This window comes from Equus quagga, chromosome 8 (assembly GCF_021613505.1).
Source record: "Equus quagga isolate Etosha38 chromosome 8, UCLA_HA_Equagga_1.0, whole genome shotgun sequence".
Lineage (NCBI taxonomy): Eukaryota > Metazoa > Chordata > Mammalia > Perissodactyla > Equidae > Equus > Equus quagga.
Window position 1 is genome coordinate 46,586,917 of NC_060274.1, and position 27,404 is coordinate 46,614,320.

Here is a 27,404-nt window from a genome sequence, read left to right on the forward strand (position 1 = left end):
TAAGTCAGACAGAGAAAGACAAACTATATGACTTCGCTCCTATGTGGAAGATAAAGGCACAAACAAACACATAGATAAGGAGAACAGATTGGTGGTTACCAGAGGGGAAGGGGGCAGGGGGAGAGCAAAAGGGGTAAATGGGCACACACGTACGGTGATGGATGGGAACTAGACTTTTAGTGGTAAACATGATGCAGTCTATACAGAAGCCAAAATATAAAGATGTACACCTGAAATTTATATAATGTTATAAACCAATGTGACCTCAATAAAAAAGAATTAAAAAAAGAAAGAGTACTACTAGAGTTAAAGATGGATATTTTATAATGATAAGGGAGTCAATGCATCAGGAAGATTTAATAATCATATATATATGATTAATAATCATATATATGTGCCTAATAGAGCTTCAAAATACATGAAGCAAAAACTGACAGAATTAGAGGGAGAAATACACAAATTCACAATCATATTGGATAATAGCACAAGTCAGATGGGGAGAAAATTTATTCACTGGCTTTTTAGCTGTACTCTTTGCCTTATTTGTTTTTAATGGCTGCTCTAAGGATTATGATATTTATCCTTAACTTACAGTACATTTAGGTTAAAGTATTATAATACTTTATATAAAATGTGAATACCTTGCAATCATATAGGTACATTTACCATGTCCCTCCATATTTTATGCAATAGTTGTCATATGTATAACATTTACATACGTTATAAATCACAAAACAATATTATAAATTTTGTTTAAAAAATCACATATTTTTAGAAGAAATTAAGAGCAAAATCAGTCTTTCATATTTACCCAGTAATTTACCATTTCTGATGTTCTTCATTCCCTTCCAAGATTCCAGGTTTCCATCTGGTATTATTCCCTTTCAGCCTGAAAATTTTCTTTATTGTTTCCTTTGTGCAGGTCTAACAGCAATAAATTCTTTACCTTTTATGTGAAAATATCTTTCTTTTGCCTTCATTCCTGAAGGATATTTTTGCTGGATATAGAATTCTGAATTGACACTGGCTGTGTCTCTCAGCACTTTAAAGATGTTGTTCCATTGTTACCTAGCTTCCATTGTTGCTGATGATAAACTGAGCAGTTTTCAAAATGTTGTTACTCTATAAAAAATATGTTGTTTTTCTCTGAAGATAAGATTATAAGATTTTCTTCTGAAGACTGTTTTTAAGCAATTTCACTGTAATGTATCTAAGCATTGGTTTTTTTATTTATTTTGGTTTGGATTTACTAAACTTTTAAAATCTGTAACTGTATGTCTTTTACAAAATTTGGGAAACTTCTGGCCATTGTTTCTTCAAATATTTTTTTCTCTTTTCTTCTGGCAATCTATTTACAAATATCAGATGTTCTGGTAGTGTTCAACAGGTCCTTGGGGCTCTATTTTTATACCAAAATTTCTTCTCTCTCTTCTTGAAATTGGATAATTTCTCTTGATCTATCTTCAACTTCACTGCCTTTTTCTTTTGTTACCTTCATTCTTTGTTAAGCCTATCCAGTGAAATTTTTAAGATATTGTGTCTTTCCATTTTAGAGTTTCCACTTGGTTCTTTTTTATAGTTCTTATTATCTTCTGAGATTTTTCCACTTTTTCATTCATTATAAGCATATTTTTCATTCTGTCATTGAGCGTATTTATAAGCTACAGTAAAAGTTTTGTCTGCTAATTCCAATATCTGGGTCATCTCCAGGTTGGTTTCTGTTGACTATTTTTAATTGCGAACAGGTCATATTTTCTTAGTTCTTCATATGTTGAATAATTTTTGCCTGTATGCTGGATATTGTGAATATTATGCTTACAGATGCTGGATTCTCCTATATTCCTATGAAGATTGTTAATTCTTCTGTCTCAGGAGGCAGTAAGCTGAATGGACTCACAATTAAAATTGTGTCTCTCGCTGGCAATTCAAATCTCAGTTCAGTTCTTTTACCCTCAGCCAGGCTGCTTGGTGCCTGTCTGTTGCATGCATGATTCAAGGCTCAGCTAGAGATCCGGGCAGAATTTATCCAGAGATTTTATGGCTCTCTGGCTCTCTCCTTTCTGCTATTCTCCACTCACTTTCCAGGGGCTGGTGGCTGTCCTCAATTCTGGTCCTGGTTTTTCAGGCCAGAAAGGCTGGGGATCATGGATTACTTTCTTGAGTCTACATATAATCTACTGACTACATATTAATTTTCTATTGCTGCATAAAAAATTAACATAAACTTAGTAGTTTAAAAAAACATATTTATTATATTACAGTTTGCATGGGTCAGCAGCTTGAGCACAGCTAAGCTGGGTCCTCTGCTCAAAGTCTCACAAGGCTGTAGTCAAGGTCTCATCCAGGCTGTATTCCCATCTGGCATAACCACTTGCAAGGCTATTCAGGTTGTTGAAAGAGCTCTGCTCTTTGCAACTCTATGACGGAGGGACCTGGCTTCTTAGTCTAGACTTGGGGTCACCTTCAGGTTCTAGAGGCCACCTGCATTTCTTTGTCACATGATCCTTTTCAAAGGCAGTTCACATCACGAGTGTTTGCTTCTTTGAGGCCAGCAGAGAATTCTCTCTCTCCAGTCTGCTCAGATGGAATCTTATATAACAAAGTGTAATCAAGGGAGTAACATCCCATCACCTTTGCCACATGGTGTAACCTGATCAAAGGAGTGACATCTCATTGATGTTGCCATATTCGATGGGTCAGAAGCAAGTTGCAGGTCCCAGTGCACCCAAGGAGAGGGGATCATACAAGGATGTGGCTCACTAGGGGCCACATTTTGGTATGTTGGCCATAAGGACTTAAAGTATACTTTACAGTCCTATAATCTGGGGCCGTTGGAAGTAAAATACTTCTCCAGGGTTGTATAGGTCAGCACTGGTGAAGCCTATGATTCAAATCCAGACAAAGCCTACCTCCTCCTGGTACACCACATACATTCCAACAAACAAAGCTACGGTCTACACTGTGGGAGCAATCTGGATTCTGCCACAGAGAGGTGTCAATAAACGAAGCACAGCATCTACAAATCAGTGCTGTCCAATCTCTCTTAAGTCACATTAGACCTCACCAATACCTGCAACTCTCAAACATCAACTTAGTTTCCTAAGTCCTAGAGTTGTCTGAAAACATTTTATTTCCTCACACATAATTAAAGTCACCAGAGATTCCATCACATTGGAAAGTCCAACAAATGATACAGTTTAATTCAGAGAAATCAAAATGTTAAAACATACCTAACAAAGTCACAGGTTCAAATACCTGGCAAATACATATTCTTTCATTTGGTTACAGATTAAGTTTCTCTAGTGATTTTATTACCTCTTTTAGGTTACTACAGTATTCAGGCTATGTAACCTAGGGCCTGTTGTAATTCTAATGACAACGTATGGTAACAGTTTCTACTACTTTGTATCAAGAAGTAGCTCAATACTAATGGGAATGCTAGTTTCATAAATAACAGTTGTAAAGCATCAATCTGAGATGCAAGAGAAGCAAGTTCTTTTTGAGGAACTGCAACTCACTAGCTGGTCTGTATGGGCAAGTCCAGCTAAGTTGTGTTCTTGATCTGCAAGCTCTTTTCACCTCTAAAATTAGAAAATGCACCTTTCTACGTTAATATGGACACTGGGAAGTAAGTGAAGTTTCTAAGGGAGAAAAAAAAGATTTTGTATCAGAAATGTAGGTCAACTGTCTGCTGAACTAAAGTCTTTGCAGTAAACCCACATGGCTCCCCCACGAACACAGGGGTAATGGCAACAGTCAGGCATTGTTTAGATGCTTCCCAAATTATTCCCATAGTAAAATTGTTTACTTAAAAAGAATATTCATCCATAAAGGGCTTTAAATATTTGAAAATTCTTGCTAATTTTGTAAGCATTGTTAGAAGTCCTATTAATATATTAGATCTTCAAAACAACCTTGGTTATGTAAACAGGCACAGATATTATTATTCTACTTCTGAGGAAACAGAGCTCAGAAAAGCTGATAGGCGAGTCCTTCTGAGTAACTTGCCTAAAGTTGCACAGATGGTAAATAGGTGAGAAAGACCTTCTCACACTAGATCTCACTTAAATACAAGTAGTCTCTTTTCACTTGCTTGTTCCCTCAGCAAAGACGTGCTATATGCTTTCAGATTTCTTGCTGGAGTCCTGTTTTGGTGATCTTAACATATGGAGGAAGTAAATATAGTAAATACAGAAGTACGGAAAAGAAAGAGAACACCACAGAGTCCTTCATAACTCTAGCCTGAGTGGATCAGAGAGGGGCAAAATAGTGTTGTTAAAACGGTATAATGTGTAGGAGAAAGAAAGCACATGGAGAGAGAAGGTAAAGGGTTTGAAATATAAGTTAATTTCACTTATGCTAATGGGTCAAATAAATCTACCCATTAAAAAAAGATTTCAGGGGGCTGGCCCCGTGGCCGAGTGGTTAAGTTCGCGCGCTCCGCTGCAGGCGGCCCAGTGTTTCGTTGGTTCGAATCCTGGGCGCGGACATGGCACTGTTCATCAAACCACGCTGAGGCAGCGTCCCACATGCCACAACTAGAAGGACCCACAACGAAGAATATACAACTATGTACCAGGGGGCTTTGGGGAGAAAAAGGGAAAAAAAATAAAATCTTTAAAAAAAAAAATATTTCAGCCATCAATGAACCTTCTTAGGCTCACTGAAAATATTCTACCCAAAAATATGCTACAAGTAAGGCATTTAGGGAAAGTATATTTATCATATTTAAGTAAGAATATTTTACTTAAGATTTTGCCTTTTAAAGGAAATGGTGAAATCACTTATTAATAATCATATATTAAGTAGTGAATCATTTATTAATTTATTTTAATTTAGTTTCCAAAACTCAGTCCTTTCACTTTTTATGTTTATTTTTAATTGCAGTAAAATATACTTAACACCATCTTAACCATTTTTAAGTATACAGCTCAGTGGTGTTAAGTATATTCAAATGGTTGTACCATCAATCTCTGTTGTTGAATTCTTTCCATCTTGCAAAACTGAAACTCTATACCCATTAAACAAAAACTCCTCATTCTCCCTTCACCCTAGCCCCTGGCATCTACCACTCTACTTTCTGTCTCTATGAATGTGACTACTCTAGGGATCTCATATAGTTGGAATCATATGATATTTATCTTTTTGTGACTGGGTTATTTCACTCAACATAATGTCCTCAAGGTTCATCCATGTTGCAGCATGTGTCAGAATTTCCTTCCTTTTTGAGACTGAACAATATTCTATTGTATGTTTATATCACATTTTGTTATCCATTTATCCATCAATGGACACTTGGGTTGCTTCCATCTTTTGGCCATCATGAATAATGCTGCCAATAACATGGGTGTGCAAATATCTTGAGACTCTGCTTTCAGTTATTTTGGATATATGCCCAGAAGAGGAATTACTGGATCATATGGTAATTTTATTTTTAATTTTTGTGAGGAATCACCATACAGTTTTCCATAGTGGTTGCACCATTTTACACTCCCACCAACAGTGCACAAGGGTTTCAAATTTTCCACATCCTTGACCATATTGTTATTTTGAGTCTTTCTTTCATTTTTGATAGTAGCCATTCTAATGGGTATGAAGTGGTATCTCATTTTGGTTTTGATTTGCATTTCCCTAATGATTAGTTATGTTGAACATCTTTGCATGTGCTGTTTGGCCCTTTGTATATTTTCTTTAGAGAAATGTCTATTCCAGTCCTTCGCCCATTTTTAATTGGTTAATTGATGTTGAGTTATAGGAGTTCATTATATATTTTGGATATTAACCTTTTATCAGATACATGATTTGGAAATATTTTCTCCCATTTTGTAGGAAGCCTTTTCACTGTTGATTACATCCTTTGAAGCACAGAAGTAAAAGCTTCACAGGGACTAAAATCGTGTGAGTTTCATTAAGGAGTAAATCAAACACTTCTAGTGACGAAGGCCAATTAATCTATGAACCTAGATCGGACAAGGCTCAGGGGGAGTGGAAGTTCAAGACAAGATGGGCCTTGGGTAGAGCCCTGAAACCGGCTTCAGGTTTCAAAGACTGAATAATCTCTCAAAAAAAGGAATCAGGGTCTTTTACATTGTAAATTTAAAATATTGATTTGTATTCTAAAATCCACTTTTGATTTTTGATTATCAAGGTGATTGGAAAGAATCATGAAAATACTTGGATGGACAGAAGCAAAATGTAAAGGTAAGAAAAATAATGAAGCCACAATTTTACCAGTTTCCCTTTCTAATGAGATACACATTGACTATTGACATGATTGATAGGCAAAACCAAAGTGACAAAAATGACAAAGTCTGAGGATAAGAACATATATTTAAACAGTGGCTATTTAAACACTGTGACCCTATAATACTAAGCCCAGCTTTTAATTTCCTTTATGTCACTAAAATGTCAATGTGTAGGAAAGCAGAAAGTTGAATTTTCATTTTGATTTTATCAAAGAGGCTTCCATAAAATGTCACACTCTAAAGACAGCTAAAAATATATAAGAATCTAATCTTCTTCAAACAAACGCTTCTGTAGCTGGAAGTGTCAGGGAGGAAATGATCCATAACAAAAGGTAGATGGGAAACAACCAAAATAGCTCCCTTTCCCTTTGTCTGCAAACTCTCATTATTGACACCGTTATCTCCACCCGAGGAAGTTCCTTTGCAGCACACACTGTTTTCACAGGCTCTGCAAGTGGACCCCGCAGGGTCACATGGAGATTTGTTTTGGCGAAGGCACGTGGCTTCCTCTGAACACAATGCAGTCCTCCTCTTCGCCATCTCCAGGGTACAAGGAAACATCCCAAAGGCCAGAGGTGACCTCTTCAGCATTTCCACTTCCCCCAACATTTTTAAAAAGATTGTTCTGTACCATAATGCATTTTGTATTTGCTTTTCCATATTTTAGGATATAAACAAAATCTATACTTGCTTGTTTATTATAAAAGGAATTAGTGCAAATCCATTATGCAGTTTTGCACTTGTTCTGTTTATTTGCTAAACAGGCAGATATACCTTATGTCTGGGACATTTAAGATGACATGACACAATTATTTTTTAAAATATAGACTCAAAGGCAGTATGGCTAGACGCAAAAGCACTTTACGCAGCCCCACTCATTTTATTCTTCATTCCTGTCAAGACTTTTTTTTTTTTTTTTAAGATTTTTATTATTTTTTTCCTTTTCCTCCCCAAAGCCCCCCGGTACATAGTTGTATATTCTTCGTTGTGGGTCCTTCTAGTTGTGGCATATGGGACGCTGCCTCAGTGTGGTTTGATGAGCAGTGCCATGTCCGCTCCCAGGATTCGAACCAACGAAACACTGGGCCGCTTGCAGCGGAGCGCGCGAACTTAATCACTCGGCCACGGGGCCAGCGCCCCTGTCAAGACTTTTGAAGTCCCATAACATACTGTATGAACAGATGAGCAGATTTTTGGAAATGGGTAGACCCAAAAAATACAGGAGGCATCTCAAAAATCAGCAGATATCCACACTGAGCTGTACTGGTAGATATACTACAGAGCATTTGGCCATGCCTGCAATAAGGCTTAGTACTTCATTTCTTTTAATATGAGTGTAATAAGGGCCTCAGCCTTGTCAAGTTTATATATCTTTGGCACTGGCAAGCCAGATGCAATGAATTCCACTGATTTAGTCATTCCATCTAGGGAACAGCATTAGACAGCACAATCACCTAGCATTCCTCACCACTAGCTTGCCCGCTTTGCTTAATTTCTTTGACAAAGGTCATAAATGAGGTGAACTGATTCTATCCTGATTCTGCCAGGTGTTTCAACTGCAGTATTATTTCCATAAGCAGAATGGGCTATTGAGAAAGAGCTCCATGAACTAAGAAACTACTCTGCTGAAAAACTGAGGGAGTGATGCCCATGACGGAGCATGAATCTATTCTTCTTTCAAGAAGATTTTTAGGATTGTTTGTAAGCTTTGAGTTTTGATTCTCCAACAGCAAACATGACTTCCCTGTCAATGATGAGCAAATATGTGAGCTCTTCTGTTTCAAACATTTTATCCATTTGTGAATCTGTATGTCAAATGAGATCACGGTGGCGGAAGTGGCATTATGCACTAGCATATGCTGCCACCTTACCTCCACCGTCTCCTGCAGAGGTTGCAGAGCAGAGATTCAAGCCTGCACATCTCTCACTCGAGCACACTGCCAGCTAATGGTCACATGTTTTCCTCTGATCCCAATCAGCACCCATGAGGAGAGCACCCTGCAGAAAATATGTCCAGCAGGCCTGCGTTCTGCTGCTGACTGCCACAGCTCTGGGACCTCACCTCACTTTGGTAAACCTCAGTGGCCATGTTGGTATGAAGAAGATAAGTCCAGCACCTACTTCATAAGGATATTATAAAGATTAAATTAAATGAGATCATGTATATAAGGTCTTAGCATTGCACCTGCAACACGGCAAAACTGAACCATTGTGGGTCATTATCATTGTTTTTATGCTAGGACCAGTTGGCTGAGGACTGGATGAAGTGCCTTCTCTGGTCAGCAGCCATGGAAAGTGTTTCTGCTGGTGATTGTACTTCTACGTGTAACTGTTCTGGCACAATGGGCTTTCATCCCCAATTGATTTAACAGTTAAGACACTACTAGCAAGGATAGATGATCTGTCTCCACTAGGACTTTATCCATGATCTGTATGCCACCCACTGGGAAAGAGTTTATAAATGACACCTTCACGCACTCTAATCTGCCACACCATAATCCACCCACACAAGGACCATTCTCTGGTATTTTGGAGGCATAAACTGTCTGCTGCAACTAAATATTGAGAGCTTTTAAAGGGCTGAAGCTTATTTGTCCTTGAATTCTTTATGACCAAGAAAACTGTTTTGCACATAAAACTCAGTTTCCTTTCTTATGGACTGAATTCTGTTCCTTCAAAATGTATATGTTGAAGTCCTAACTCCCAGTAGCTCAGAATGTGACTGTAGTTGGAGACAGGGTCTTTAAAGAGGTAATTAAGTTAAAATGAGGCCATTAGGGTGGGCTCTAATCCAATATGACTGGCATCCTAATAGAAGAGAAAGAGGCAGCAGGAATGTGCATGCATGGAGGGAAGGCCATGTGAGCATGCAGCAAGAAGACGGCCGTCTACAAGCCAAGAGAAGAGGCCTCAGCAGAAACCAACCCTGCTGACGTCTTGCTCTAGGACTTGCAGCCCCCAGAGTTGCGAGAAAATAAATTCTGTTGCTTATGCCCCCCTAGTCTATGGTATTTCGTTATGGTGGTCCTAGTAAGTTAGTCACCCTTTAACTTAGCTGTAGGCAGTGATTATGCGGGTAAAAATTCAGATTCCTGCAGATTCTACAAAGGCTTTCCTCAAGATGGTGTTTTAACCTTGCTCTTTAGTTTTACTTGCTGTTGTGACCTTGAACAAGTCACTTACCTTTTGTGTGTCCCATCATCTATAAAATGGAGACAACAGTCCCCATCTTGTAGGGATTCAGGGAGGATTAAAGAAGACAATAAGCAAACACTAACTCTAACTGCCACATGGTGCTTTCCCCACATATTCACTTCTCCCTCACCGCAACCCTGTCTGACAGAAAAATCTTTCTTAGCTTTCACTAAGACAAACATTCCTAGATCGTCCACACACTGGCTCTCATCCCATCCTGGAGCAACGCAGCACAGCTCCCACCCGAAGGAAAGGAAGTCAAACATCTGACCGAGCTATCGAGTCCACTGGGGCTTTACTTTCCTCAGCTAAAATATTCTAGTTTCTGCTACTTTTAAAAAAGGGATGGTAGTTTCCAGAATCCTCAATTCCCAGAATGTTCTCTTCTGTGCATCTTTCAGTTTTTTTCTTTTAAAATGTGAGGTTCAGACCCACAGTTACTGCGGGTACAGTCTTAATCAGCACCGAGTAGAGCAGGACTAATGCCATCTCGTCCTGATCATCGCGCCTCTGCTGGTGCAGGCTAAGGTGACTGCAAGCTTTCACAGCCTCGACTGCCTGCTGGCACCACCAAGTCACCTGTGCTTTTCCCTTGGGTGCAGCCATTTAGCTAGGCACCCCATTCTTGCACTGGAAGTCCAGGGGCACCAGGGTCAGCCCTGGATTGGGGCATAGGAGAAGACTGGAGGGACCTGGGGATGGAGCTACTCTTGTCCAGGGTCTATAGCATGCAGAGCACAGGAGTGCTGACCTAGGGGCCATTGGAGACCATGACTCAGCCTGAACTCCCACCCTTGCCTTACTGAATGTCATCTCACTGAAGATCAGCCCAGCTTATTAGATCACTCTAGATCCTGACAGGCCCGCTGTCTATTCACCCTTCATCCACCTAAGCCTCCAGCTGGATCAGCACACAATGTGAGTCACTGATTAAAATAAGGCCTGGCCGCCCTGTTTGTGTCACCAGCAACATCCCTCCAGATAGATCACGACTCATCTTTCTTGACTGAGGATAGTCTTGCACGATTCTCCTATCTGTTTTATCATTGAGTCCATATGCATCTGTTCCTAAAATGCTCATTGAGGGTTCACTGCAAGCCAGGTAATGTGCTTAGGGCCAGGACATAACTGAAACGAGTCACTATCCCAAGTTGGGGATTCAGCCAAGTGGATGGCAATTACAATTCTGTGCCCAAGGCTGTGGGGGTGGGAGATGGGAGCTATGGATCTCGCTGAACTTGGTCACTGATGGTCCCTTTACATACTGGTATATTACTGACCTCTGCTAAGAAGTCCTCTGAACATGAGTAGTTGCCACAAAGACACTGACCTAGAAAATCACAAATGATGTAAAATGCATTCCAAGTCACAGTGTCTTGGAATAGCTCATCACACCATTGGAGACGGACGGAGCCACAGAGAGGGCAATGCACAACTCTCCAAGCAAGTTAGACTGCTGTTTGTAACCAAAGAGCCAAAGTAACAGGGGACCAATCAAGGAGATTCTGCACCCTACTAAGAGGAAGATGCAACTGGGAAAGTGCATTTTCTTTCCACAGGAAGTCACTTGTTGAGTCCCGCTCTAGGGAAGTGGAGCTGGGGCGCTGGTGTAGGGAGGGGTGCTTGGCATGCCTTTGGTTCAAGTAAGACTCCGAATTTTCCAAACACGCCCAGAAATATACACACAACACAAGCCGAAAGGTCTGCCAGGGTGAGACCCTCAAACAGAGGCCTCCCTTCCTGTCTACACAAAGAGAAAGGATGGCCAGGTTGGAGGGGCTTTACTATAGTGTAACCTGAAGGGTGAAAAGAGTGATCTATTCACTCCGCTCCTCTGGGGGAAGGTGTGTGGCTGAGCTGCCAACCTCCAGCCAAACACAAAATGCTAATTCCGTGCCCTGTTCTTGACCTTCAGAGAATGGAAGGCACTACAGAATGGAAAGGAAACGTGGCACCCTTGGTATTCCAGAACATTAATGTGTGGTGTTCAAGTTAACAGTGTGGGGAGTGGAAAGATTTCTGTCATGTCTGAAAGAATGTGCTGGCAGCTGGTTTGGGTGTGTAAGTTACAGTTATTCAAACACTAGGACACATCTCTGGAGACAGAGTAACCTCCACCTTAATGTCAACACCCTCTTCCTCTCTAAGGTTTGTGCTAGTCTTTTACAAAGTCACAGAAGGAGTGTGTCCCATGCTCTAAACCCAGCTCTATTTCATCATTTCTGCTTTTGTAGGCAACAGAGGGACAGGTCCTGGCTCTCTGGTTAAGAGGGTGACCCAGCAGGTCTGGAGGAAGCACCACTGGATTAGAATCAGCTCCAACAGTCGGCCCTGGGCTGTGTGGTCTCTGATGTGCAGCTCGGCCTGGTCTGAGACTCAGTTTCCTCAGTTCGACTGAGGAAAGCATAATTAGCACACTTGCCAGGATGGTCGTGAGGGTTAAATCAAACAATTTATGTGGAAGTGTATTTTAGAAATGGCAACAAAAGTGCAATAGAAACACACACACACGTATGTGTGTTATTTTGAAGAAACATGGTTAGGAAGCATTGGAAGACCAAATGAAGGGAATTTAACAAGATGTACAGAGACCAAGGGAGAAAAACCTGGGTTGCAGAAAAATGCTAAAAACAAAGACAGGAGAGAGAGGAGGGTGGTGATAGGGAGAGAAGAGATAAAGAACTTGACACTTTGCTAGCACTTCCATAAATATTCTCCCATTTTATCTCCAAATTGTGTGAGCCACTGCACCCATTTAACAGATGAGAAAGTGAAGCTTGGCTGCTCACTGTGTATGAAGTGGCAGGGTCCAGCCTCTGGCCTACATCCCCTGCCGCTTCCCCTCCTCTCGGCTATAGGACCCCTATGCCTGGTCATGGAGGCTCCACAAGACAGCATGGTCATGCCATGTGTCCCATTCTTCTCTTCTTCCTAAGGACAGGTGGAGCAGTGACGTGCATTCCCACCTTCAGAGGCCTCACTGCTCCCCAGGGGCTCCTGTCCTGCAGCAGCAGCTCAGTCTTCTCGGCATGTAGAGGCTTCTCCACCCCACCTGTCTCCACATGGACAGTTCCTACCCCTCCTCAAGTCTGCACCAATATGGTCATTTCTAGCTGTGGCAGTTGGCAGAAGCCTGCCTTTCCTGGGGCTCATTTATAGCTCTTTCCTCTTAGAGCAAATACTGCAGGCATTGGTCAGAGCTGTTGCCATTTCCACGTCGGCTTCATGAGCAAAACAATTCATTACCTATTCACATATAAATTCAGAACTCAGTGTTTTCCACTTAGAGAGGATCCATCCATAGGTGCTTGATAAATGAACCATGTATATATGAAGTAAATTAATACAGATGTGTACTGATGTGACAGAATGGTGTTAGACACTGGAGGTACGTCAGTGAACGAAGAGACAAAATTTCCTGCCTGCTGGGCTTACATGTTAGAGGCCAGAGGAAGAATGGAAGCGGGGAAGTACAGAGAGAGTGACCAGAGGGTGGAGGGGTTGAGGAGACCTTACTGGTGAAGTGACATCTGAGCAGGGTCTGGATGTGAGAAGAATGTGACCAGGGTCATGTGGAGAGGACCAGGGACAGGCTCCTTTGAGCCAGGCAGCAAGGGCACTGGGAGAGGAAGAGGACTGAGAACATAGGTTGGAGAGGCGGTGGGCCCAGAGCACAGAGGCCTGCAGGCTGAGGTGAGAACTTGGGTTATATCCCAGTGTGATGTGAAGCTATTGGAGGCTTTAAGGGAAGACATGACGTCACTTCTGTTTTGACAAGTGTCGTTCTAGCAATGGTATGGAGAAGAATCTGCAGGCAGAGGGGCAGAAGTGGAAGCAGGGACCAATGAGCAGGTCACTGCAATGGGAATTGACCCAGTGGGACGCAGGAGAACCTGGACCACTGTGCTTGGGCAGGGGTGGTGGGAGGTGGCTGGATTCAGGTCAGGATTCACTGACAGCTGGAACGTGGCGTGCATGAGAGAGAGGCGAGCCTGCAGACTTTGTCTTCTTTATCTCATACACCGGGTGGGGCCAGGTGGGGCTCTTCCACTGCTGAGCCCCTGGTACACACAGGGAATTGAAAGGGTCACCCTTCTCTGCTGAAGCCCTGTCCACCTCCGAACGTGCCCTCCTCTGCACAGCACTCCAGGAGGCCAACTGGCCAAGCCTTGCTGATGTGAAATACCTCCCACATGCCAGATTATTATGAAAAATAATTTTTAAAAAGTGTCCAAGCATCATCCACTTTACTAGAAACAAACTACCAACTAGGAGGCACATGATAGGAAACAAAGTAGACTTTACTCTGGGAGGACAGTAGGAACGACTCTGCAAGGGTAAGGATCGCATTTGCCTCAACATCCTTGTGGATGCACATTTTAGGAAGCAAAAAATATCAGTCCTAAAAGGAGAGAGGAGACTGGACCAGGAGTCCCGCTGGCCACACGGCCTGACCACTCCAGTCTGTGGTTCTGCTCACTGGGGATTCCCTCGAACAAGGCCTTCTCTCTGCTACAGACTGGGAAGCAGAGTGAGTCAGGAACACACCAGAATGACCAAACACATGGCCACAGAAGTGAACTTTGAGTTCAATGATGGTCAAAAGCTTACTTCAGCTCTTGATGAAACGTATTGTTGGGTGTCCAGTCAGCAGTTTTATGATTTCCTGTAATATTCTAAAATGCCCTACTCTCATGATGATCCAGGAAATGGAACTGCAAGTAGTAATGCCTTCTGCTAAATTTCTAACATGTGCAGATCATCCTAAATATTTACACAGTACGAAATACTGTGTTCTTATGTGTACACTGCACTGAGATATTACAGTAACGATTATCAATTCATGTTTTCAAGTGCAGGGCCTTGCGTATAGCAGCTGTTAACAATATTTATTGAATATATGAGCAAATTTTTATTAGAAAAGTCCGTTTTGGGTTATACGAGTAACTGATCATAACACACGCCTCCATCATCTCTCATTTTAATAGCCAGCATCACTAGTTATTTTAGTCCCAATGCAATAAACTTGAGGTAATGAAGAAATATACTTGCCATGTTGGAGTTTTATGGTGTTGAACATAATGAACGCAATAATTCAAATAATATAGGACAAAAGAAAGCCAGAATAACTAAAATATTTTTTGAATGACTTTTACTTAGAATAAAAAAGGATTTATAGCTATTATCGGCACAAAAGCAAGTGTATAAGAACCGTATATTGACTGAATAAATTAATGACTAGTTGCTTATTCTATATTTGTGGATAATAACTAAAAGTGGACAACACAGCATTGTCTAATAGACTTCCACAAGTTACTTATTTTAAATCAACTGATGGAGACAAAAACTGAAATAAGCTGATCTGTAACCAGCAAAGTATTCTACAGATGAAGATGTCGGCTAGTGTGATCTATGGGATTGTTTCCATCTTGAACAGGTAAACTGAGTCATCTAAGTAAGGATGACTTGCCAGCATTCTATTCTTGTTCTTCTCAAACAGAGGCTCTCAGTGCTTAAAGGGCTGAGTAACTGTCTCGTCCCCCACAGTTCTCTGAAGGTGTGGCCTAGCAAGTCGGTGTTCACATTCATGGCCAAAAGGGGAAAGTGCCACCTAGAGAGGAGAGAGGGTGCTGGCATTACTGAACAAAATAAGCCTGTTCCAGGGGCTTGGTGGTTTTTTAATTATACGTTTGGTGCTGGTAGCAATAGAAAGTTCCCTTTTTAAATATAATCTACCCTTCAGTTAATGCAGGACCTTGGCTAACACAGAGCCTTCTCCCCTACTGCTCAGCCCTCCCTGCCTTAGGCGCGCTGGTTCTCCATTCCCCACTGGCTGGCTCTCACCTCCACTCCATCACTATGCAGTCTGCACACCTAAGGAAATGAGGCACAGAAGGTGAATAACTTGCCAAGGTGACGTTAACAGGAATGACAGAGCTGGGATCCGCACCCAGGAAGCAGCTCCCAGGTCCATGCTCTGACCTCTACACCAGGCACCTGGGAATGTTGCTTTTATTGTTTGTTTTGCGGAGGAGAAACTGAGGAACAGAGAGTGAGTGGAGGGATGCCTACCCAGGCATCTGTGTCCATAGCCCCTCCTCATAACCTGAATACTGAGCCACGCTGTTCTAAGAGCAGCCCAAGAGGGAGAAATGACCACAAATGGCAGGAAGACAAATCTCCTTGGGGATGAGTTGCTGAGACATAGTATACAACAGGGGTTCTGACCCAAACACAGGTGCCGCAAGAGAGAATTCTAGCCCTTGATCAGGGCCAAGGGCAGGACGTGAAGTCATCTCAGCACGGAGCAAGATGGGGAGAGGACAATGTAGAACCTTGAAGATAAAAGAGGAAGAAAGATCCCGTCCGGAACAGGCACTTCCTCTGTCCCCTCACAAGAGCATTCCCTGGGTTCCAGCAAGAAGCGAGAGCTGTTTATTTTTCTTAACATCTAACTTGAGGCCTCACCTAACTGTATGGTAAACTGTTCTTAATTATCACAGCAGAGCATAGATTCACTCATCTTCAGATAACTTTTCTGCTGATGAATTTATCCAGATCCATTAAAAATATTTATGCTGAGTGGACCCTCCCTCACACTTGATTAGCCCAAATTCTAAGTGGGCACATCAGGGCAGCAGCATTCTGTGGAGTAGTGGTTCTCAAATTGGGGTTCGCCTGGGAACTTGCTGAAACATACATTCTCAGGCCCTGCCCCGGACCCACTGAACCAGAAACTCTCGGGTGGAGCCAAGTCAAATATGTTTTAACAAGCCCTTTGGGGTGATTCTGATGTTCACTTACATTTGAAAAATACTGACTTAGCATATGGTGCCCTAACATATATAATATATCACTCCTGTTTGAATGTTTCCACATAATTAAAACTACATTCAAGGTTCTGGGAAGAGAGAGATGAAGGCCTGACAGGAGAGAGTGGTTCTACCTCCTCCTGAAAGACAATGTGCTGCTTTACCCATCGGCTAACAGGCTTCACAAGGACGCCATCCATTTCTTTCATTGGCTCTAACACCTCTCGAGATAATCTCTTTGAAAAGTACTTTTAGAAATAACAAATACTAATGATCAAGTTATGAGTATATAATGAGACAACAAATACTGATACAAAGATTACATTTTTTTAAAACTTTCAGATTGGCTGAAATTATTCCACCTCTAAGACCTGAATAAGTAAATACTGAAGTTTTAATACTAATTGATAAGAAAAAAGTGTTTTAAATATAAAAACTTAAGTATTCTAATTTTCTTATAAACCAGTCATGTCCTTGAAAATGACTTTCCTTCTCATTCAGGATACTGGTGTTACTAACAGTTGCATATAACTAAGGCTTTCCAAACAAACATCTTATCTTTATATGGAAGGAAGTTCATGAGAAGGAATTGACGTTCTTCCCCAACAGCGATGACAATACATTTTTGGGTTCCTTTCCCAGAAATTAGTAAATAACAAAATACTTTTCATTTAAAAAGAAAAAAAAAAAGCATGTTCATAGCAAATGCTTAAATCTAATCCATATGCCGCTCGTATGCTTAAAAAAGGAGATGGTTTCTGTGAGCCAATTTCTCCACTTATTCTCTGCCAAATAAAACAGATTTCAGTAAAAGTCTCTTACTGCCTCAGAGGGAACTCTGTTCATTCTGCAGGGTATAGAGTACTATTTATTTTTCATTCAAAATTCCTGATTCTCTACTTACTATACATTTTCCCACTCAAGCCGACTTTATCCATTCTGGATAAGCAAATTAAAATCTGAAAAAAAACCCAACATCTCTCTGGATGGAAGAATTTTTAAAACGCTGATGAGGTTTAGCATCTACATCCTATAACATTAGGAAAATGTAATTCTCGTTGAAAAAAAAAAAGCTTAAATAGTGATGATACTGGAATTCATAATCTTCTCCACTAAAGAAATACTCCTCCCAATCAAAAGCAAAAGACATCCCCAGAGGTAGGTGGTTGAAAAGTGCTAAATGGTATAAATATACTTTGTGTGTTATGAAAACGTTCAGAATCTAAACCCAAGCAAAATCAAGAGGTACACTGTGGACCATCAGAGGAAGTAGCCTCATGTTCACTTTGACATAATCACGCAAGCATACAACAAAATGATGTACCATTTGTACCCAAATTTCTTTTTATCAAAAGACAGCTAAAATATTATGCAAAACTCAAAATAAATTAGTAGCATTACAAAATGTTTAGGAAGTACAAAATCAAACTATTTTCTTCTAAATTGTGTTGCATTACAGGCCTCTCAGACACATTTCTGGGCCATGAATGGCAGGTCTGAAGACAGGAACAGGGTGGTTTCTGAGACCCGGGATAAAGAATACCCCTGGAGGGATCAAGGAAGACGAGTGATTAATCCAGACTGCTGGACAGACGGACTGATACATGGACAGACAACCATGATGAAAAGGAAATTAAGTGAGATGTCACAAGGATGGCACAGAGAGCCACTACGTAACTTCTAACCATGATCCAGGGACCATGTCTCTCCTTCGGGAGGTACAGACTTAGTTTCTAGTTTATTTTAAGGAAAATCCATTTTGTGAATAAGAAAAAAGGGTTTGAAAATCAAGACTAGCAGGAGTGTGATGCTACTGACCATTATGAAGCAGGGACAGGTCAAGTGACACCAAAACAGAAGGAAAGAGCCAGGAAATTAAGCTCCTCTGAGAGAATAAATGAGTTTTAAATGTACTTTACGTAAATATTCCTGTTTGCAGTGCGGTACCTCCCCAGGAAGCTGGGATGCAAGTCCGCAGGAAACATTCAGCTTAATGAAGAATAATGCATCCTTATCTATACCCTGCAGGTGGACCCAACGTCTTACAGCACATATGGAGCAGGCCCTGCTGCTGGACACAGCCTGGTCTGCCTTGGAACCCTGGAGGACTCAGCTTCTAAAAGAGCACAAAGCAGAGTCCCATGCTGGCCACCCTCATTGTCCCTGCCACACTCCACCCCAATAAGGATGGGTTTAGAAAATAAAAACTTTACTTCACATTTTCACAGTGTCACATTCCAAGCCATGAAAGAGTGCCTGTCAAAGAGTGTCCTACTTCCTGGAAAGTGAGGGTCTGATAATTCAAATGAGGTTTTAAGGGGTCAGCAGGCAGATGAAAGAAGCCCAGATGGAGACCCCAGGTGCTGAGGACACAGCTTCTCCCGGGGGAATACATAGTGACTCAGTCATTTCACAAAGGCATTAGGTTGCTTTGAAAATAAAGATAAAACAGGAGGCTCGAAAACACAAGGCCCCCCACATAAACGTTACACCATACAGAAAGCAACTTCCTATGCAAAAATACTCTCTGCTTTCTTGTACATCTGCATTATGTGGGGCACCTCTATCAGATTGTGTATCATCCTTATCCTATACACTCCAAATTTCTTACAGTCCCTGTAACCATGCAATTTTCTCATTAAGCAATCACGATGATGCCCAAAATTTCAATGCTAAAAATAAAATTAATATTAATCAACAAGCATAGTCCTTTAAGGACTAAAGACAAAAAATAGTTTCCTACCTTCCATAACTGAAGCAGTGTGGCATCTCACCTTTACTTCTAAAGGAAGCTTAAATATTCACCCTAAACACTCCTGTTGCTTAAGCCACAAACATGAATGACTGTAGTGTACACAGGGAACTTCCAGAGTTCACTGGTCCCGTTAACAGATGCACTGCTCCTCAGGGCTGCTCTCTCCCTACCTTCTCTGATGCCTTGTCTCGAGCAGGTGGCCCCGCACCAGGCAGGGAAGGAGGTGGAGGGGCCCGGCGCTTCTTCATGTCCGACTTCACAGACACTCCTGAGATGTTGCTGAGTGAGAAGGATGGACCCAACGTCATGGAACGGGAATTCACGGAGGGGGAGTTGGGGGTAGTTAGACAGCCCTGTTGGGGGAAGAGACAAACAAAATCTCATCAGCATGAGCTGACTTCTCTGTGTATGAATGCTCCCACGTGGAAACACTGCCCACCCATCCATCCAAGCTTCTCAATTACCATTTCTATCAACAGCCTTAAATGGCCTGAGCAAAACCCATATTTTCACTCTCCTGGGGAAATTGCAGTAGAAGACATTACATGACAGATTCCTGCTGTAAGGTTTATTTTCTTAATCATGAAGGAAATGGCAGATGTCTTAAACCTTAGTCTAAGAGGAACATCTTCCAGCTAAAACCATTTAATATTCTTGACCAATCTGCAGGTATGAATTAGCCTCCTTAAATCTTTAACCTGTCATCAGACTGAGCTCCTAGATGCTGAGAAGAAGAAGGGACAGATCAAGGTACAGTTCTCACGGAGAAGCAGACCGTCTCTGCCATCTTGAGAAGTATTTCACCTGCTGCCAGGAAGGGGTTTAGCTTTCTTCCAACTTTCAAAAGTTACAAAGAATTGACTGTGTCATATAAATGATATGCTGTGAGGACTTTATGTGACCATTGGATGAAGTACTTTGTGATAGATACCTAATAAACTGAAAATAAATTCCACCTAACACACTAATTAATTGCTCTCATGGAGGGATTTCCATACTAAGGGAGCAGACTAAAGAGCACACAAACTTTTTCCAACTTTTTCCCCCAGGATCTGCTTAATAGAATCATATGAGTGTTAGTGCAGAAGGAGCATTTAGAGAATGAGAGCTCTGATTTCAAATGAAAAACAACATGGAGCACACACTGCCTGGCACGGCTCCTCCCTGCCCTGCCTGATTTCCCTCCCCAGCACAGGTGCCCCCAGGGTATTCCACTCCTGGGGTCACCAGTGCAGTAGAGAGGTTAGCCCACAGACAATGGGGACACCTGGATTTGACTCCTGGCTTTGCCACTGATAAGCTGCATGACCTTGGGCAAGTTTCTTAATTTCTCTCCCGCCTCACTTTATCTCCTGTAAAACTGGGATAAATAGTAGTACTCACATCACAAAGTTTTTATGTGAACTAACTGGGTTACCACATGCGAAAGAGCTCCAGAGAATTCTAGGCACAAAGTAAGCAGCCAGCATGTGTTAACTGTTATGGTTCTTATATATTTATTTTTTTCACCCCCATTAAAATGTGAGCCCCGTAAGGACAGTGATTATTTCCCATTTTCACCCACTCCTGTGTCCCAGCTCTGAACTGCTCTTCGTGTGTGGAGAGCCCTTGAGTCAACATGTGTAGGAATGAATGGATGGATGAGTGCACTTCTGGGCAACTCTGCTCTTATGTTTCGCACAATAAACTGTGGGTAAGCTTTCATTTAACAATTGGTTCACCATATTTAAATAAGCATATAAAGGAAACCCATCATATTCAGCAACAGCCCACTATCACCTGCGCTCAGACTCAAACTCTGTTCTTTCTGCCAATTATACTATCATCCAGGCCTCTGAGATTTTTGAGACTTAGATTTTCTTGTACTTAAATATTAAAGTCAAAGGGAAAACCAACTCCTGAAGGTTGCTTTTTATGCCAGTTCATGCTTCCTTGTGAGACACTGAGTGTCAAAGATATCCAATGCCTTTTTCCTGAAATACGAGTTCCCATAGGAAACAGGTGGGGGATGTACAGGAAATAGCCCCGACCCAGAAAACTCACTGTTGCCTATTTAGGCTCCCATGGAAAAATGTACAGCATTTCTCCCAATACTTGTGTTCTGCAGACATCAGACTTGTTACTAAGCAAATAAGCGAATGCAAAATGAACTCTGTTAAACATTTCTGTAAGCCTTACATCTACCTCCATAGCAACTGTGAGTACCCAAGGAAACAGAACTTAGATTTACTACACCATGCAGGGTCCAGAGGATAAAATAAATGAAGCAAACCAGAGAAGGGGCTTTGTTGATCCAACTCAGGAGCTGTCGAGGTGTCTCACTGGTTGGCTGGCTTGCTAAAAAACCCCCAAATTCAAGGGGGTGCAAACATGTGTTATGGAGGTTTGTTCAAGCTTGTGAAATACAACAGAGAAGAATACAAGTGCACCCATGCTGGCATCGTTAGCTCTCAAGCATGCATGGCCCCATGTGGCATCCCGTAAACACCATGTTCATGACAATGCATTTCACAACCCTGATACTAATTGCTTTTCTTCACTCCACCCTGTCTAGACTCGGAACTTCCAATGCCTCTTGTCCTCAGTCCTCACCACAACTATGTGCCTGAATGATCACTCAACAAGGCTAAGAATTTACCTCTGTCCTTTAAATGCCCTGAGCATTTTTTGAAGCTCTGTGCAGAATACACGCTTAAAAGTTCTTTGCAGGTCATCCATTTTATATTGATTTCAGGTTTTAGTTCTGTAATCCTAATGCCCTTATAGCATTCTAACATCTTGGATTGTCATCTCCTCGAGGTGAGGAACTGACCCTGACCCAGTGCCCAGCACGTACACACAGGCAGGGATCTTACAGCAGGAACAGCCTCATCTTTAAAACGGGAGAAGTTCCACTTACTTCAAAGTTGTTGTCTGCACCTAGCATATTTCTGTCGCATGAGAACTGTCCAATATATGTGGTTTCTTCCTTCTCTGTAAGTATTTTTGTAAGAGTGACCTCATGATGGCCACAGTGAAATGGCCTTAGACAGCAGAAAGCCAGAAGCCCAGAGCATAGCCTACCTCACTCCCTCTGAAAGTTATTATCCAAGACAATGGGCTTCTCACTCTCCATTGTCTGTGTCTCTGGAACATAACTGAATTTTGACACAACAGGATTTTTTAGCCCAAATCTGCTCTCTACAGCCCACAAACATCTTTCCCCACCAGCTACACTCACAGGCAGACTGACTTCGGCGTCCACCAAACCTCAGTCCATCAGACCCTCCAGCATTCTGCCAAGCAATAGTGTTTCTCAACCTTCAACTCAGAGAATACTTGTGGTTTAATTTCTATTTTCTTTCTTTCTCTACTTCTGGAATTTGTGCATAGAATGTAGAAAACAATACGTAGAATAATTTGGGTAGAAAATACCATTAACTATCGGCTGTCCTTTCAAATGCTGACTCATATCACAATTAAATAAAATGGAAAACTACGAGTTCCAACCATACAGCCTGGAGTCAAGATCGCCTGGCCATGCCCTACCATTCCAGTTTCCGGGGTTTTCTCCTGTTACCAAGTGGTAAAGTTCCATGGGGACAGACTACATCTTGTCTGCAAGGGGCATCTGGTTTCCTGTTCTTGTCCGGACTGGTCAATAACATTTTTTTTTTTTTTTTTAATGTTGAGTGCTTTTCTTGTAGGGGAGTGAGTCATGCCTTTCTCTAAAGGTTGGCACCAAAATTTACAGATTTTGGCTCTCACAATCATATCAGATTTTGTCAGGAGTTTTTCTCCTGTGAGTGCAGCCTGATAAATGATTAAGAAAAAGCAATGGATAATGAAGAGAAAAAGGAAAAAAAGCAAACACAACCTTTACGTCCCAGACATTATGGGATTTCAGACTGTGGGGTGTGAACCTCCAACAGACAGGCCACTGTCAGTTAGAGGGAAAGTCAGGTGGGAGACAACACTGGCTCTGTGGATCCACAATGCCTGTCTTCCTACATTCAGTATAAAGTGGTAATTTGACCCTGTCTCACACACACACATCTGGGAGTGCAGGAATAGGAAGAAGAGGAAACACCATTTCAGGATCTGCTCAAAATGAGGCCAAGATCACTTGTGACAGTTGATTTTGACATAGATCTCTACTTTTAAATTAAAAAATATAAAATTGTTTCTTTCTGAAATGTAGCAAGTCCTATTCTTTTTGTATTTGATTGTGGTTGTAACCTGGAATGCTGTACTGCTGGTCAGGACAAGAGTGTCTGCACACACTCCAACCAACAACTGAGTGTCTCTGGGGGGAGATGCATGGACACCCCCCCCCCCCCCCCCCCCCACCATGGGCTTACCAAGGAACTCTGGCTCCAGAGAGGCCCTGGGCTCCCAGGCAACGGGGAATGACTTTTGGCGTGGCCTCTGGGATTAGCTCTGCCCCTGACCCATCAGGAGCATTAATGCAGGCACAGGGTTCTCTGCAGGGGCAGCCCTCTCAGGCAGGGGGCATTGCTGTGACCGCTCCAGGGCTCCATAAAACCCCGATGAAGGCCCTGGGAGGGCTGGGGTTCCCTGGAATAGCTCTGGAGTTCACAGGCACTGCAGAGAGCAGGTTTTCTCTCTTACTCATTTACCCATTTCTCCCTTATCTCATGGTAATCAGAGATCAGTACCAAGAAAGAAACTGAGTCTGGCCCAGGTAAGCATTACTCTTTCAAGTGAGCCTAAACTGCCATGTTTTGTTTACCTTCAATTAAGTTCTTCATGTGCATCTGCACAAAGCAGCTTTACCAGCACACCACATCACACAGCCTAAGGAGGGAACTATCTGTCCATATAAATGGGAAGGGATGAGGTGAACTCTGATGAGAATGTGCTTCTAGAGACAAATGGGTAGATGCTGTACTTGAAACCTTTCTGTTTAAGGTAAATTGATGGGAAAAAAGTAAGGATGAATAGTCGTTTTGTTCCCATTTCTCAAACCTGTCCATGCTGGTAAATAAAACCAGATCTTGTGAGAACCAATCACGTAATCAGATCTACCAAAGTTTGAGTAGATCTTTTGACAAGGTTGTTCAGGAATTCAGACATAGACTTTTGTTTAAAAATTAAGGAAAATATTTTGGTTACAGTAAGTCTAGTCTAAAATAGCTGTCCACAATCCCATCAGCATCAGACTCTGCTAAACTAGCTCAGATCCCTTTAGGAAGCCATGATTTTAGTCTAATGGTGAGCAAAACTAGGCTCAAGGAGATGAGCTGAGCTCCTGAGGATGGCTCAGCTGCCTGGTGACGGAATTAAGCTAAAGTTGGTTTGGGAACCTGTCTGCATCGCTTCTCTCCTTACACCATGCTGCCCCCTTTTGAAAGGATTTAATACTTTTCTTCTTTTAACGCTTTGTCAAAGAATCAAGTGGAAGAGAAGATGCAGTCAGACCTGTTATCCACATCCCCTTTTCTTCTGATACAGGTTTTAGCAGGGATCCAAGGCAGGATCACATGACATAAACCAGGTGGGGCAGACAGACACCACTGTCCTTCCCACACTAACGGGGATCTGCTGGGCAGAGCAGCCTGGATCTATCAATGCCCCTGACATTTTCTGGTGAGAAAGGAGAGAATATTGCTTCCCATTCTGCAGTTGCCAGCACAGCCCTGGGCAAGGGGTCAGGAAAAGTTCCCTTCCCCAGAGGGTCTCCTCTGCCCACTTTCTCTTCTCCTCACAGCACAGCCTTTCTGACAGACATGCTCTTAGCTGAATCCCTCAAGGGGTGCACTGTCTTCTGGCACCCTGGAAATCTTGTGTCAATTCAGAGTTAACAGCAAACCAAGAGGCACGAAGCATGCCAGCTTCGTGTGAACTATCCCACGATGGGCAGGGAAGGGGAACTTATGACTCTAGTTTCCATTATGTGAGACGAGTGGGAAACGACCATTGTCTCGGCCAAGTTCCTCCAAGGGACAAGCATTTCTTTAAAAGAAAAGTTGCAGAAGCTATTTGATCTGGATAGATATTTCAGCCAATAAAATAGGCTAAGCTCTCTGATGGTTAAAAGCAGCAGAACAATTCTGGACCTTTTCTCTACTGGCAGGATCTTTTTTTTTCCTAAAGATTGGCAGCTGAGCTAACAACTATTATGAATTTTTTTTATTTTTTTCCTGCTTTTTCTCCCCAAATCCCCCCGGCACATAGCTGTATATTTTAGTTGTGGGCCCTTCTAGTTGTGGCATGTGGGATACCGCCTCAGCATGGCTTGATGAGCGGTGCCATGTCCACGCCCAGGATCCGAACCAGTGAAACCCTGGGCCGCCAAAGCGGAATGCACGAACTTAACCACTTGGCCCTGGGGCCGGCCCAGGATCTTTTCTTAAAATGAGCAAAGAGCATCCAACTGGTAGTATTTGATTTTCTCTTAATGAAACTCAATAAAGACATTGAAGGTGAGCTGTAATACTCTAAGGCTTTTGCTGTAGGACCATCTTAAAGGCAAAGACCTATTAGCAGGCATCTGAATGTTTGGAATATGCTGATTATTCTAATTGGCAACTTTAATAATGACAATTTTAGAGAGCAAGAAATTTCTGAAAAGCTTGTGAATTAAAGGGAAATGGGCCCCTGTGTAATTCAAAGATGTATAATATTGACACCTATCCTCAGGAAGGCCATGAGCCTGCTGAAGAGCGGGCCACTGTCCATGAGGAGTGTGCCACAAATCACTAAGAGCAGGCCCCAGCCCATAGGGTCAGAGGAGCTACAAACCCAGGGGACCCTCTGTGAGAGAGCAGATACAATCCAGGTACAAAGCTTGACGGGATGTAGAAGAGGAAAGAGGAGAGGACAAATTTTTAACAGAAGTAGGGTAAGGGTAAGTTACAGAAGGTACGCCATGCTGTACAGTGGAGTTACGGCACAGGGCCTAGGGGAGAGGGGCCTAGAGCACTGGCTGCATGTGAGGCTCATGGGGAGGAGTCAGGAAGAGAAGAATCGTGAGGAAAATCCCTAATCCCTCACAATGCGTGTGTATGTGTATGTGCGTATACGTGTGGATGCATATGCATGTGTGTATATGCACGTGCTTGTGTGCATACATGTGGGGATGTGTGTACACATATGTGTATTGTGTGTACTGGTGTATGTGCGTATGTGCATGTATATGTGTGTGTGTGTGCAATGGCTTGCTGTGGTTTGATGTGAGATTTCAATGGAGGCAAACTCACAAGTACAATTTTTGGGAAAAAGTGTTCTAATTCATATAAACAATCAAACCCTAAGAACAAAGAAAGCAAAGGCGTTCCCTTCAAATGTGCATGCAGATTTTCCTATAATTCACAAGGTAGGAAGCTTTGAATACTGATTTGTAAGTTAGTTTACTACAACTCATCAGGGGTAAGGGTTCACATGTGGCCACACTTAAGACAAACGGATTCCTTCAAACTAAATTAGGCCTCTCAGATTAAGTGGCTTATGAGCATTTTATTAACATTATGAGCTAGACGAGGAAAGGAAATGAGAACTCTGGCTGTCAATTTGTACTGGGCACGTCTGAGAGCTGCTGAGAAGACATCTCTGCGCAACATAGAAACAAAACTAAAATGAGAACAAGTCTCTTTGCAAGAACTCTGATTGTTTCTAGTACTTGTATCAAATCACGAAGGCTTCTCTGTAACTCCAGGTACCTGAGTCATCAGTTGGAGGAAATTAAGCTGATTAGACTCGTCTTCCAGCAAATTAATCTTCAAGGAAAGTAGGACAATTTTTTTTAAGAAGCAGGAAGCGTAGCTGTGGTTCAATCATCTCTCTCTCATGGTTGAGTAGATTAACTCTTCACAGCATTGTTCAAAGCGTTCCTCTCTCTTATCTGCAAAGACATTTATCCTCCATTGCTAGCTACATGTAACATGTTGTAGAGAGAGTGGCCACAAAATTCATTATCCAAACTGGGAATAATATCCAAGTAGTCTAGGAAAAGTGCCATATTGGAAAGAACACGGGACAACAGCATTTTGAGGAGTGTCCTGGACACACAGAGAAGCGTGGTCTCCCTACCTAGAAGGGAACCTGAGCTGACACCTGCTGAGGGCAGAGAGACTGCCCCCTGAAGGAGGAAACCTAAACTCCAGGCTTAGGCAACAAACTTAACTATGTGTGGAGGCATTTATCTTCCACATATTCACCCATTTGATCCTTCTAACAACTCTCTGAGGTAGGTAATAACATGATTCCCATTTCACAGGTAAGAGAAACTGAGGCACAGAGAGAGTGGCTTGCCCAAGGTCACACATCAGTAAGTGGGAAAGCCAGGCTGGCACTGGAGCAGAGGTTCTCAAACTTGGCTTCATACCAGAGCCAGCCCTGGGAGCTTCTGAAGATGGGAAAGGCCAAGCCACATCTGAGACCAACTTAAGCAGAAAC

General features: G+C 42.2%; 1 protein-coding gene across 2 annotated transcripts in view; it reads right to left on the reverse strand.

The window, feature by feature from the left end:
• The window catches only part of COBL (cordon-bleu WH2 repeat protein), a 277,905-nt gene that overhangs the window by 99,935 nt on the left and 150,566 nt on the right, over positions 1-27,404 (reverse strand). For both annotated transcript variants that reach the window (XM_046669173.1, XM_046669175.1), the window contains one exon: positions 19,178-19,360. In XM_046669173.1, coding sequence (XP_046525129.1) covers positions 19,178-19,360 — 183 coding nt within the window. The remainder of the gene's footprint in view (positions 1-19,177; positions 19,361-27,404) is intronic.